Below are 14,557 nucleotides of genomic sequence, written 5' to 3'. Positions count from 1 at the left end.
TTGACTTTTTCAAAATATTTTTTTTACATGGTTTCAAGTTGTTAAAAAACCAACGTTTTTATTAAAAAAATATATTTTTAAATATTTTTTATCCTTATAATTTTTAAGTTTTTACTTTTTTGAATGACAACATAGAGTTTTAATTTCATATTCCAAAGCAGAATATTTTTCTAAGTATTTTGATACATAGAAATCGAATTTGGGGCTAGTAGTTTATAAGTTATAAGTATTTAAAGTTTAGACAAGCGGAGAAGCGGAGTAGTGGACAAATATTTTGCGGGGTAACCCCGTACCACTCCACTCTGCCAAACTAAACTTTAAATACCTATAACTCATAAACTACTATCCTAAAATTCGATTTTTATATATCAAAATACTTAGAAAAATATTCTGCTTTGGAATATGAAATTAAAATTCTATATTGTCATTCAAAAAAGTAAAAAACATAAAAAATGATAAGGATAAAAAATATTTAAAAATATAATTTTTTAATAAAAACGTTGATTTTTTAACAACATGAAGCCATGTAAAAAAATATTTTGAAAAAAATCAATACTTTTTGAAATAATGAGTGTTTTATGATAAATCAATCACCCTGTAGGTATAGTTGCATATATAATTGAACATAAGTCAAAAAATATATAGGCACCAATCTAGAAATAAGACAACTTAGGAACATCGTGAAAGTAGACACAAACTAATAAAAACATTGATTGCAACAAAAATATTAGGTAGCAAATTATAAAAATTTGATTAGGTTAGGTTACAAAAAATGGACGGCGATTTTGAATCGACTCGATGACTTGGAGAGGGGAAACTAAACGGAAGTATGTTTTTAGTTCTCACAGTGTTATTAATTTTCATTTGTCAGTGCTTGGATTATATATCTTTAGGTTAGATTTATTCACACCGTTATAACTAACAAGGATTTCACAAATTTTAATGAACCATTATTAAACGAGTACCTATATTTTTTATGTAATTCGACATGAGTGAAAAAAAGATTAATAATAAATATTACTATACTAATATTACTGTTGTAACTTTATTCGTTGTTTGTTAAGGACCTTTAATATATTCCTGCAAACTTTTTTTAAAATGTCGAGCATGTGGGAGGTATAAAGCCGAAGTCTCATTATCTTGATTATATTGATTCATAAGGCATTAAAATAAACTACAGCGTATACAAATTTGTAGAATCAGTGAAACTCGTGTGAAATTTGGTGGCTAAATGAAGTTTTTGAGATTTCATTCGATTAAAACCCAATAATAATTTTTTAGTTTTTTTTTTTTACGTCATGATAAAATTATTGTGGTCCCACAACTTGAACTACCTGCGGGGTTTAAATAAGCCACTGAGTAAAATCTTCTTTAAATGTCAACAATTTGAACAACTACAGGAAACAATTTTAAACTACATTATTTTTATTATTGCATGTATAATTTGAAAAGTTTTATCGATAAATGATTTAGAAATAACGTACCTAATCCATACAAATCAATAACTTATCAAAATCGTATAAGTATGGGCATTTATTAATTTTACAATGATACAATTACAAAAGTACCTATATTATTAAATTATTATTATAGAATTAAGTCAAGTATGTAAATTATTGGTATAGATATGACATAAGTACTTATTATCGATATTTATTACGAAAAAAAAAATTTAAATAACACAGACAACTTAAATGCACAACCAAATATAATATACAGACATATCATACGCGAACCTATACATGATAAGATTTAATGCCATTCTTTGCATAAGCAAAGTTTGATTAGTAATGATTTCAAAAATCACACCGTTCTTATAAATATTAAATGTAAATATTATATATGCTTGATTTTGAAACGAACCGCAATAATCATAAAAGTATAGGTATTAGACCATATAATTTTATAATAGATATAGCCAAACAGCTATAATAGTTGTCCGCATGTAAGGAATGTACTTACCTCACTGGGAACATGGGATCGTACTCGAACTGCAATATCTGACTGGGATACCCTAGAGATACGAGCCTTTCGACGGCGAGTGCGAATCCCAGTCTCTCGTAGGCCGGTGACTTGTACTCTGCCAACACAACGATGACAACGGTAATTAGAGTTTATAATAACACCGTATAAAGTGACATAGGTATATTCAGTAATGACAATATATCCTGCCAACAACCCCACATTCCATCCCGTTATAGGTCCACGTCAAGATCGACGCTTATAGTATAACAATAGCCGCCGAAATCGACAAAGCATTATATTATAATATTTATAATGCACAGGCACATCATAAATAATGATGGTACGCATTATATTATAATTATATATTTTATATTTTATGCATTGTAATACAGGCAATAAATGCCATGTTACGATCGCGTACCGGCCAACGTATAGTCCATGTCGAATCCATAGAATTTGATGTTCTCCAGGTGCAGACTCCTGTTGACGAAAATTCTGGAATAAAAACGATTAATTGTTTGCATTAGTGCGGGCAGTCTAGAAAACGGCCGGCGGCTGCAGTTTATCGATAGCAAACACCGTTCCGTGTTGGGAGTGTGATAAATCATTAATTACACAATCGGTTGATTCGGGAGCTCGTCTAGCTATATTGTACAGTACTCTAGTGTATAATAATATAATAATACCTGAACATGCGAACATGCGCGCCGAGCTTAAGAGTGTTCGTTACGACGTTACTCGTTAATATATTATTATAATAATAATAATAGTATATGGTACACATGCGCACAGATGGGTTAATCAATATTATAGTAATATAGTGTATAGGTAATGACAATATTATTTATTAATTGACGATTTTTTCTAATCACTATCGGTGTTCGTCCATCAGTTTTCGGTATTTTGCTTATTAAAGTCTTAGATAAGTGCATCCAAACAGATAATATCTGGTATTAACAGATAGAAAGGACAGGCAGGCCGAAATAAAGGTAGATTGACAAAGTGGAGAAGAATTTAGCAGAGATAGGAATACGAGATGGAGAAACAATAGCACAGGATAGAGACAGATGAAAGCAAGTTTGTGTTGCAGCAATGGGCCTTAATAATGGCCTTTAATAACCGATAAGAAAAAAAAAATGTTATACAGTTCGCACATATACTATTATAGTCACATTAATAATTACATGATGTGTTTATGAACAGCGTAAATGCGTAACTATTTTTATAAATATATATATATATATATATATAATACAATATGATACAGTAAGCACATTTAAGTATTACAGACTGTATAGGCGCTAATAGAGGAAAGGATTTAGAGGCTGAGCGGCTGAACCCCTCCAAACATTTGCTAGATGTTGATGACATCAAACCGTATGTGTAGTCTCCGTCTTACAAACGTATAACATGGTAAAAATTCTTTTGCGCGGGATAACTTTATTTGTGCATTGTGCTACAATTTTATTATTTTATTGATAGCATTAGCCAATCATTTTTATAAATTAAATGAAAAAAACAATACAAAAACTTATCTTCTCAAACTGATAACTTTAATTGAATCTATATGCTATCAAAAAAATAAAATAGCTGTAGCACAGATAAAATTCTTCCCTATACGTGGTTGAATTTCGGTAATTCTACTATAAATACAGAGAGAGTAAAGTTTTTCAGCGCAAAACAATTTTTGCTATCTAGTACGATTGTAAGATAGAGGCAACACATGCGGTTGTAGCGTTCTCTTAAGCTTATTCAATGTTATTAATAAGGCTTTGCCCCCTTCCCCCTTCCTTCATTGACGTAATATGTGTGTTTGAAAGGGAGTTATAATTTGCACAAGGACATTTTTTAAAACGAATCTATCTTTAAATTATGTTGTCCCTTTGATCGTTACAAGTAGTTACTTATTTATTGTATGTTTAACGAAAAACAAAAATGTTTTATTATAAATTCTTCTCAGTTTAAAATTTCAGACTTCAAAGGTTTATAAATTATATTTATTATTGATTTATATATTTAGATGTGTGTAATCCGACTGGGTCTCCCATTATATTTTAAGTCAAAATTGACCACAATTTAAGCCCTAACTACACAACAATCCAACTGGAATAACTCTATTTATTATCATAACAAAAATACTATAATGCGAATAAGTTTGGCCTATATCATTACCAATACCTCATACAACTATACAAGACAAATTATACATAATACATTGTATCGTTATCATTTCGTTGTACCATAACGCTATTAAAAATCAATAATACAAATATAGGAATGTATCAATACGTATAAAATATTAATTATAAAGTTCCGTAATAATATTATATAATCTTATACCGTACAATAATAACATCACGTTTCTACGACGTGACGCTGGAATAATCAATGTTGTTATGAAACATAGGCACACGCGATAATTCTCTTATTCTTTCTAATCGAAGAAAAATCATAGAAACTTTAAATTATTAACGTGTTTAGTGGTGGTGTTAAAGGCATTTATATTATAGCACTCCCCAACCCCGACTAATTACTAAAAAATCATTCCCAAGGCCACAAATAATATATAGTTTTTTTGTTCTATGATAGGCACACCATAATATACAATGATTTAAAACAACCCTGTTTCGGGTGAAATAAAAATATCGAACAAATAATTATCATAACTATAAAAAATAATAAAAACAATAATAATAACGACAATAATAAAAACAATATGATATTTCTTCGATAATAATACTATATAAGTGGCTTGGTGAGGCGAGGTCGTACGCTCAATCTGCGGAAACACACTGAGCGTACATACCGGCCGCAGTTGCTAGCTCCCGGATGGGTGACCACCCGGGATTTTCAGCAACATATCCTTGTCACACATATTATAGATTGTTATTACTTATTATTAATACTTATTAAAATATTTGATTTGCCAGTGGATTTTTTTTGTTTGTTTGATAAAGATAGACAAACTTATAAGGAATCTTGAATTAAATTTTCAAATCTTAAATTTAAAAAAATTTTTTTATGAATTTCTAACTTAAATTAATTTGCGAATTTTCGTGATTTTTACGTATTTTGTCAAAATTCAAACTTTGAAAGTTTATAAAAAAAAACCGTGACTAAATATTTTCAACTGTTATTGTAATAATATGTTAGGAGCCTTGTATTATATTTTCAAGCTTCTCTACCCAACAAATACATTTTTATCGATATTAATTTTAAAAAACTAATAATAATCGAAAATTGCATATGCCTATAAATAGTTCAACTTAGTCGACATTTTTAAAAATTGCATGGTGGATAGAATATACATATACAAACATTTGGTGAAAATTTCATGTATCTATGGTCATTTGTTTTAAAGTTACATTAAAAACCAAAATCGAATTTGTCGAAAACTGTGCGTAAAAATTCCCGTTTTCCTTAATTTTTAGTTTGTTTTTCTCAATTATTTAGAAAAGTATTAAGAATTTTTTACTTTTGACCCCCCAAAGTACCAACTACATTCACTTTCTGATCGAACGAGGTACTGAAGTCAAAAATCGAAGCATTTTTACTGCCCCAAAACGTGATGACAGACACAAAAAAAAAAAAAAAAACACACACATCATGGTAAAATCAATACATTCATCGCTCCGCTCAGAATCTAATACATTCGAAATCCACGCTTTAACGAAATTAGTGTAATTTAAAATATACGTAAACAATAATTTATTGTTACAATTTAAAACTAAAAATTTAGGAAAACGGGAATTTTTACGCACAATTAGTTTTCGACAAAATCGATTTTGGTTTTTAATGTAACTTTAAAACAAATGACCATAGATACATGAAATTTTCACCAAATGTTTATATATGTATAGTCTATCCACCATGCAATTTTTAAAAATGTCGACTAAGTCGACTAAGTTGCCCCCATAATAGGCAGAGTTGTGTACATTATAACTTTAAATTTACCTAAATAATATAACAGATATAATTGATTAAAACCATTACGTTTATAAATAAAAGATAAGATAACCTCTTTTTTTATCAGATAATTATACACTTTTTAGGTTTTTTAAGACTTCATCAATTAAATTATAATGTATACACGTCGTATTTATAATTTTATAATTAATATAATTTATTATTTCATATAAAAATTCTTTGTATATTAAATGAATAAATTTGTATGAAGAAAATGGAACGTTTACCTCATTATATTGATATATTTGACATTGTAAATTATCAGGACACAACATTTTATTGTTTATAGAATTAATGGCACGATTTAATGCAATAAAAACAATATAATCATTGCAGATAATTAAATCTTAAGAAAATTGACAATTTATTTTGTTAGGTTTTAAACATACTAAAACTTTCAAAATTATTATGCAGTCCGGATGATGCCTTGTGAACTAATTATGGCATTTGGCGCGTTGTTTTAAATATCAAATTTTAAATGTTATAGAAGAACGGAAAATGAAAAGATAAAAATAGTATCGAATTTATCTGCAGACATGATCAACGATGATTCTCTTTCGATGTTTCGAACCCAAAGGCCGTTCATTACAGTTAGGTTATTACTTAATTATTACCGAAGATCGTTAATTATATAATATTTTAAATTATTTCGTTTTTTATTTTATTTAATATATACCTATTGAATAATTCAAAAATCAAAATGGATGATTTATGATAGTTTGTTACGATAATATGGTATACGTGTTATACGTGTTTATTTATTCTAACCAATTGAGACACCAACACTGTTTAACACCTATCACTTGTTTACCATAAAATTTGAATGAAAGATCGACCTTGCAAAGTGCGTACGATATAGTACGATATGATATTATCAATTATCGTGTATGCAATGCATTTAAATGAAATTTACATAGGTAAATAAATTATTATATATATAATGTATTTATTAATTAATGTTCTAACATTATAATTACTAAATATCGGTAATTAACACTTATACTATTTTTTGAATTATTACTTTTTTTATTTCTTCTTCTTTATTACTTTTTATATTATCGTGTGCTGCACAATGCATTCAAACTGGATTTGTATTTATTACAGTAAGTAGGTACCTAATTACGGTAGATTATTAGTTACTAATTAAATATGTTAGAATTTAAAAAAAAAACATTCTGTTAATTAAATATTTTTGTTTTTAGTTAATATAATTGTATAGAAAAAGTTGACAACTGACTTGAGGAAACTTGAGGTTTTACAAATCAGTTACCAATTTGTAATTATTCGTAAACACGAATATATAATTTTTAACTCAAGTATAACCACCTAATTAATAATTTAAGTTGAATAATAAAAAATATTAATTATAAAATTATAAATATGTATAAACATGGAGCACTAAATATTGGCGTTGGAAAAAGTTAAAAAAGTTAATTTCCGACTAGGGGTGGTGCTGTGGAAACGTTTCTCCCGCCCCACCCGGAGTTTTTCAGTAATTGCGGGGGCGTTATTTGAGCAGGAATTCTGGGAATTGCGGCAGGAATTGGCAGGAATGGAGCACTAAATATTGGCGTTGGAAAAAAATAAAAAAGTTAATTTCCGACTAGGGGTGGGGCTGGGGAAACTTTTCTCCCGCCCCACCCGGAGTTTTTCAGTAATTGCGGGGGCGGTATTTGAGCAGGAATTCTGGGGAATGCGGCAGGAATAAGCAGGAATGGAGCACTAAATATTGGCGTTGGAAAAAAATAAAAAAGTTAATTTCCGACTAGGGGTGGGGCTGGGGAAACTTTTCTCCCGCCCCACCCGGAGTTTTTCAGTAATTGCGGGGGCGGTATTTGAGCAGGAATTCTGGGGAATGCGGCAGGAATAAGCAGGAATGGAGCACTAAATATTGGCGTTGGAAAAAATTAAAAAATCAAAATGGGTGGGGTTGGGGAAATGTACGTCGCGAAATTCCCAAAGAGCGATGCTGCCGTGACCGAAGTTCGAACCGGCGACTGCGTGCATGGCAACAGACGCCTTAGTCCGCTCGGCCACTCCACCCCCAATTTTTAGTTTGTTTATCCCGATTATTTAGAAAAATATTGGGAATATTTTACTTTTGACCACCCAAAGTACCAACTAGATTCACTTTCTGATCGAACAAGGTACTAAAGTTGAAAATCGAAGCACTTTTACTGCCCCAAAACTTGATGACAAATACAAAAAAAAACACACATCATTGTAAAATCAATACATTCCTCGCTCCGCTCAGAATCTAAAAAAAAAAAAATACTATATAATACATTATTCAATTATATATTATACAAGTCCTTGGAATTTATTGAGTTTTGACATTCTATAAACATGGTTTTCGATGGGAATCAACCATTTTTAGGCTCTGTGTAAATATTTTTTGTTGATTTATTCGTTCTAAAGAAGTGCGGAGTAATTACTAACTTGTAAATTATAAATTAAGAAACATTTGAAATGCTCAAGTGGTTATATAAATTCAACTATACTTAAAAAATAACAAAACTGGTTTAATTTAATTAGTTTTAGATTCTGAGTGAAGTGACGAATGTACTGATTTTACAATGATGTTTTATTTATTTATTAACAGTAACAATTAACGCATTCTCATCGAATTATTGATACTATTATAGATACTTTCAATTTTCAATTTAATTTTTTAGTTTTTATGTAAGTTCAAACTTTGATAAAATTGATTAAAATCTCGAAAATTTACAAATTATTTAGTAGTTAAAAGTTTATTGGTAACTTGTCAGATTTTTATACTTAAGGATTGAACATTTATAGTAAAATTTATCATAAGTATTGCTTTCTGTAATCATAAAATTAAAAAAAAAAATATATATATATATATCAGCACAGTTAGTTTTATTGTATAGATATTATTTAAATTTAAATATGGACGAAATTTATTTGATATTTAAACAAAGAATAATGATTTTTTTGTTATATTTTAAAAATATTATTCGTGGGTACTTGTAATTTTTAAAATATATTATTGTATTGGATATACCCATGCTTTTAGTAAAAATTAATTATTCTCCAACCTTCTATAATATAAATACTAATGTTTAAGAGTTAAATAAATAACTTTAATAACAATAATATCAAAATTATACTTTTTAACATAATATTATTATATTATACAATATAAATGATTATTAACTGTTGTAATTTTTTTTATATATATATTATAGTAGAATTTATACAACCTATACAAAAAAAAATTACAATAAGCAAGCATAATGGATGTTAAGTTAAAGTGCAATGGTTTGAGTGGCTTGAGAGAAGAACAAACCAGTAAAGGTACTTCGAATTGTTCTAATTTAAGTTAATATACCTATTATCATGTTATGTTTATAAAAATTTTGTAATTATAAGTACCTACTATGTAAACTGAGTATAACATGTATTCTATATTTTATGTAAAACTAATATTAGGCAAGGTTTATTATCCTTAAAAAACATAAAACTTAGTATAATAACTCAATCTCTTTTTGTTAGAGAACTTTGACGCATCCACATTTAAAAAAAATGTTATATACTTAACAATTAATAGTATTAAACGAGTTATTATTTTTAAATATCATTCATAGTTAAAAATAATAAGTTTATGTCACCACAATATACTCCTTAAATGGTATAAAAAGTACGTAGAAATACGTTCCTTATATTATGTAAACTTACATGTACAACTTACTTAATAAACGCATTATTAAATAAAGATAAAAAGGAGAAGAGCATTCTTGATAAATTACGCTATTGTGAGTGGGTGGGGGCGCTAATCGTTTGTGCTAGTTTCATCTTAATGAACTTTTTATATATAAATTTTGTTCCAAGATAAATAGCACACAATACATCATAGTAGGTGCACGTCATCTACTAATTCCGTCCCAGATTAAAAAAATCATGTACAAACAAAATCAATTCCGTCCTTATACTGGCGTACTCCATTCATATAATATAATTTTAAATAGTACTTTAAAAACTTAATTTAAATTATGTACCTATTCAATTTTAATGTAACTACAGTTAATTTTTTTAATTTTTTTCTTATATAAAAATGTCTATAAGAATCATTATCGAATACTATTTTTTTTAATATATCAACACCAACAGTCTTTATTCTTTTTAACTGAAACGGAAAATGTATACAATTCTCATAAAAATATACAAGACAGAAAGTACAATGGTGTATATCAAAATTTGTTACAATGATTAACAGTTTATTTGATTCGATTCGCCTCGAACGAACTTCGCCCACCTATACACTATTACATATTATATGGGTTTCTTACGTCCACGGGATCTGGCATTCTTCGTTGTGTGTACGTCCTAATAATCTGTAACCCAATCGGGAAATCATTTGTGGGCGATAATCACGATAATCCAAGAAAAATAATACGATTAGGTAGTTGGGTTTAGACATAAGTTATTTTGATTAAGGGTAATATTGTAATTATAGCCGTGCAATAATGGAAGTGTTTTGCGAGATCCAACAAACTTATTTGTTTTTCAGCGTTGGTATGGGAACAAAATATAGATTTATTTATAGCCCAACGAAGATGGTGTGTAGTGTTTATACTTCGTTAATCATCATATAAAACATTTACACCCCTCTCCCCCATCACAACGGCTAAATTATTGTTTTATGATATGATATGACACCTATGCGATATATATTATATTTTTATTTCAGAATTGTCTTCACACCTCATGTGTGAAGGTTCTTTGCTCAATAGTTAATATTATATTACGAGTATATCTTTTCATCGTGTGTTATTTGGCAGGCACGCCTAATAGTTATACACAATAACTTCTATTATATATGAGTTATGACATTTAAATATTATAAAGGTACACATTAATTTACAGTATTACAGAGTGTATTAAAATACTATTATATACACTATACACCATGTATTGGTCATCTATAATAATAATTGTAGCTTAACAGCGTTACAATCACAGAACAAATATAATTAAATCTGAGTATGTATTAAGAGAATAAATTGACCAAAGATCAGCAAAACATATTTAATAGCTTTTTCATTCCATAAATATCTATTTAAATGATAAATCTTTCAAAATAATCTAAAATTTTAAAATATAATAATATATATAATATGTATAATACATATTATAATAAACATCAATGGGATAAAAATTATATACCATATGGTAGGTACCACCTATTTTGCACTTAAATAAAATTATAAAATACTAGAAAATTGAACAAACCAAAACAACAATGACCACATAAACTATTATAGATAATAATACCTATGTATAGTAAATTAACGTAAGAAGACAAAAACCTCGAACATGAACTTGACGATTGTAACTGGATGAATACATATATGTCCTTATATGTATTTAAACAATGATATAGAACAAACGCAAATAAATCTATTAAATAATACCGACAATATTTTTAGTATACCAACACCATATAATACCGGGAAACTACATACGACTTTAAAAGTATACTGATGTATAATCCTATAACCTACCTACGTAAACACTAAGTACAAGTACACGATTCTAAAGGTATATTTAACGTCACATCGTTTTCATTAAGTAGTATTTTTTTCTTAGTCAAGATAATAACGTTAAAGTGCTGACTTAGCTTTATTATTTTCATCAAGATGAAAGTGATATTATTTCAGAATGTGACAAAACATACATTTTGGGGAGGCATAGGCAATTTTATAATATTAAGTATAGTAAAAACAAATAATAATAAGTTTTGGGTATATACTATATACTGCCTAAACTACCTAATTAAAATACAAAAACGTTATACTAGGCAAACCGCTAAAAATTAATATAATATACAAATCTAATATACACTACAATATTTACACTGTTATATATTAAATAATTATCGTATTGTTCGCTATTTAGGAGTGTATCTAGTAAAACAAGTAGATTAATTGTTATGTCCTGAAAAATTAAAAGAATTAATACATGACAAATTATGTTTAAATTCCATTGATAGACAAGATTAAGAAATTGATAATGATAAAAGAAAAAAATATTTCAAAAGGAAGTTAATTTATAGAAGCATTGCGTTATATTTAATTTAATAATGAATTTATAATCAACATTTGTATGTGGTCATAAATTACAATAGAAAAAAAAATTAGAAACTCAATATGTCAATCGACAAACGTGTCAGACGTGTATAATAATTAACAACGTTAATACACATTTAATGAATATATTTTACGAAATCAAAAAATCGAATTGTTTACTAATAATTGAAAAGTTCTCGTTTTACTACCCTAAAGAAAAATGAAAGTCATATATTATAGTATCATATAAATCGAATTAAACGTTAAGAGAGCGTTATACCCGCATGTGTTGTCTTCGTCTTACTAGTGCGTAACATAGCAATTTTTATGATCAGCAGAATACGTTTAGCTCCGCCTCCGTGAGTTTAATTCTATTGTATATCGTTCATTGCTTGTAACACTATCTTAAATCTATTAATGTATATCACTAATTTGTTAACTTAGTTATTTACCACATATTATGTTAATATCGTTTTTATAAATAGCTAAACATTTTATACATTATTATACCTAAGTTTAGATGACTTTGTCAGGAAAACTTTATAAATAATTTTAAAAAAAAGCTCCGTGAGTTAAAAATTTAGAGTGAATACGGCCTCTTATAAAAATTAAAGGTAACATTATTATCGAAGGCTTCTCGTGGGTTTTTTATTATATTTTAATTTTAAAGAGAGTTATGTGTACTTTAAAATTGTAAATTGTTAGTATATCTTAAAATAATCTTAATAACTTTAAAATTAAAATGTAATAAAAAGCCTATGAGAAGCCCTCGATGATAATATTACCTTTAATTTTTATAAGAGGCCAATACTAACGTAGCTGTTGAGCATAAAATTTGCTATGTTACGCACTTGTAAGACGGAAACAACCCATGCGGGTATAACGTTAAGGTGTTTTTTTTATACTTTACTTAAACAAATATCATACATTTTATTTTTTTGTCAAAATATTTATTCAACTTTAAATAAATGGTAAGATTCTAGAAAGTCAAGATTATATTCTGAGCTAGGTGACAAATTATGTGATTATCTTGACTCCGAATATTTTTTTTTTTTGTGTCAAAAGATACTTTTCATATCAGATAACTTTCAAATTGATGATGGTTTTTGTCCTCTAGTAACAAATTTAATAAAGAGGGCTACTGACTTTGGGGAGTCAAAAGTAAAAAAATTTACACTACATTTAACGGGGAAAACCTAAACAAATTACAAATATGAAAAATGTGAATATTTACGGGATATATTAGGAAAACAGTACCAGTAGCTACACTACAATAAAATTTCGTTATTTTGTTGAGCATCAAAAATTAATAGACTTATAATTTTCACAAAGTATTTATGTTAGTATATTCTTAACAAGATAAAATATTTTGCTTTGTTTTTGAACTTCTATACACATTTTAAATTCTGACTTTTTTCTTCCACAAATGATGATAAACATTTTGCTAACTTGAAAAAGTAGCACAAGGTTTCTCATAAGCATAACTCATAAGTTGTATAGTTGTTTTTATGACAATTAAAAATATCGGAAATACAAAAGAAAAAATATATAGTTATTTAAATAAGTACGTTTTAAAGTACCTATTTTTGGAAATAGAACCGCGTTAATGGTCAGTATCTTTTTTTTGTAGAATTCAATTTTAACACATTCATTCGAATGAACTATATTCAATAACTACGTGGTGACGTTAAAAGTTAAAATAGATTTAAATCCATGAACAATTGTATTTACTATCATCAAGAAAGAGTTTCTGTGGTTTTAAAACATCACCATGTAAACGTACTAAATTATACAAGGTGCACTTGAAATTTATACAACCTCACTCCCCAAAATTTTATATTTATTGCAAGAGTCTATTTCCTACTCAAATTCAGATATTTAAGTTTAACCACAATTTGAGCAATATATTTTACATTTTGAGCGTAATAATTAACTACTTACAAAATCAAATTATGCATGTACTTTTTTATTTATTTAATTATTTTTATTAATACATACATACATACATACTTATATTAGTATCTCTATGTAGGTATCTTATTAGTTATCAACTTATATGACAGATTAAAATATCGATTGTAAAAAAAAATTATTATATTTTACGTAGGTACTGTTTTTAATGTTTTTATACACATTATTATTTGAGCAGATTGAAAATGAAACGATAAATATTTATAGTTGCAACCGTTTAAAAAATCAGAAAAAAAACGAGTATTGTTATAAGAAAAACGTTTCTAGGCATCGACGTGTCAAACAAATTATCATTCATTTATTATAATAAATTACTGTATTATAGGTACTGCAAAAATATAATATAAGAATTAATTGAGAAATTTACTATCGACCTTAGAGGTAAAATTATTATTTATCATTGATTATTTTTTTCCACAATCATTTTAAAGCGTAATACACGTGTTTTGAATAGGCTCCAATTTCAATCAAATTTACATCCTACTTTAAAACCTACATTATTAATCTATTTCTAGGAACATGTACTAGAAATATAAGTCAAATAAACGAACGGAAGTAACATTTCT

The 14,557-nt window shown here is 27.6% G+C and overlaps 1 protein-coding gene across 3 annotated transcripts in view; it reads right to left on the bottom strand.

Annotated features, from left to right (window-relative positions):
* Nt5b (5' nucleotidase B) overlaps positions 1–14,557 on the bottom strand; it is a 43,705-nt gene that overhangs the window by 17,992 nt on the left and 11,156 nt on the right. For all 3 annotated transcript variants that reach the window (XM_089217075.1, XM_089217074.1, XM_089217077.1), the window contains exons 2-3: positions 2,387–2,460; positions 1,963–2,080 (exon numbers count right to left, since the gene is read on the bottom strand). In XM_089217075.1, the coding sequence (XP_089073201.1) occupies positions 1,963–2,080; positions 2,387–2,460 (192 nt within the window). The remainder of the gene's footprint in view (positions 1–1,962; positions 2,081–2,386; positions 2,461–14,557) is intronic.

This window comes from Diuraphis noxia, unplaced genomic scaffold (genome assembly GCF_037042655.1).
Source record: "Diuraphis noxia isolate RWA-SAM2 unplaced genomic scaffold, SU_Dnox_SAM2 contig0001, whole genome shotgun sequence".
Classification (NCBI taxonomy): Eukaryota; Metazoa; Arthropoda; class Insecta; order Hemiptera; family Aphididae; genus Diuraphis; species Diuraphis noxia.
This window is presented reverse-complemented; position numbering and strand designations above follow the sequence as displayed.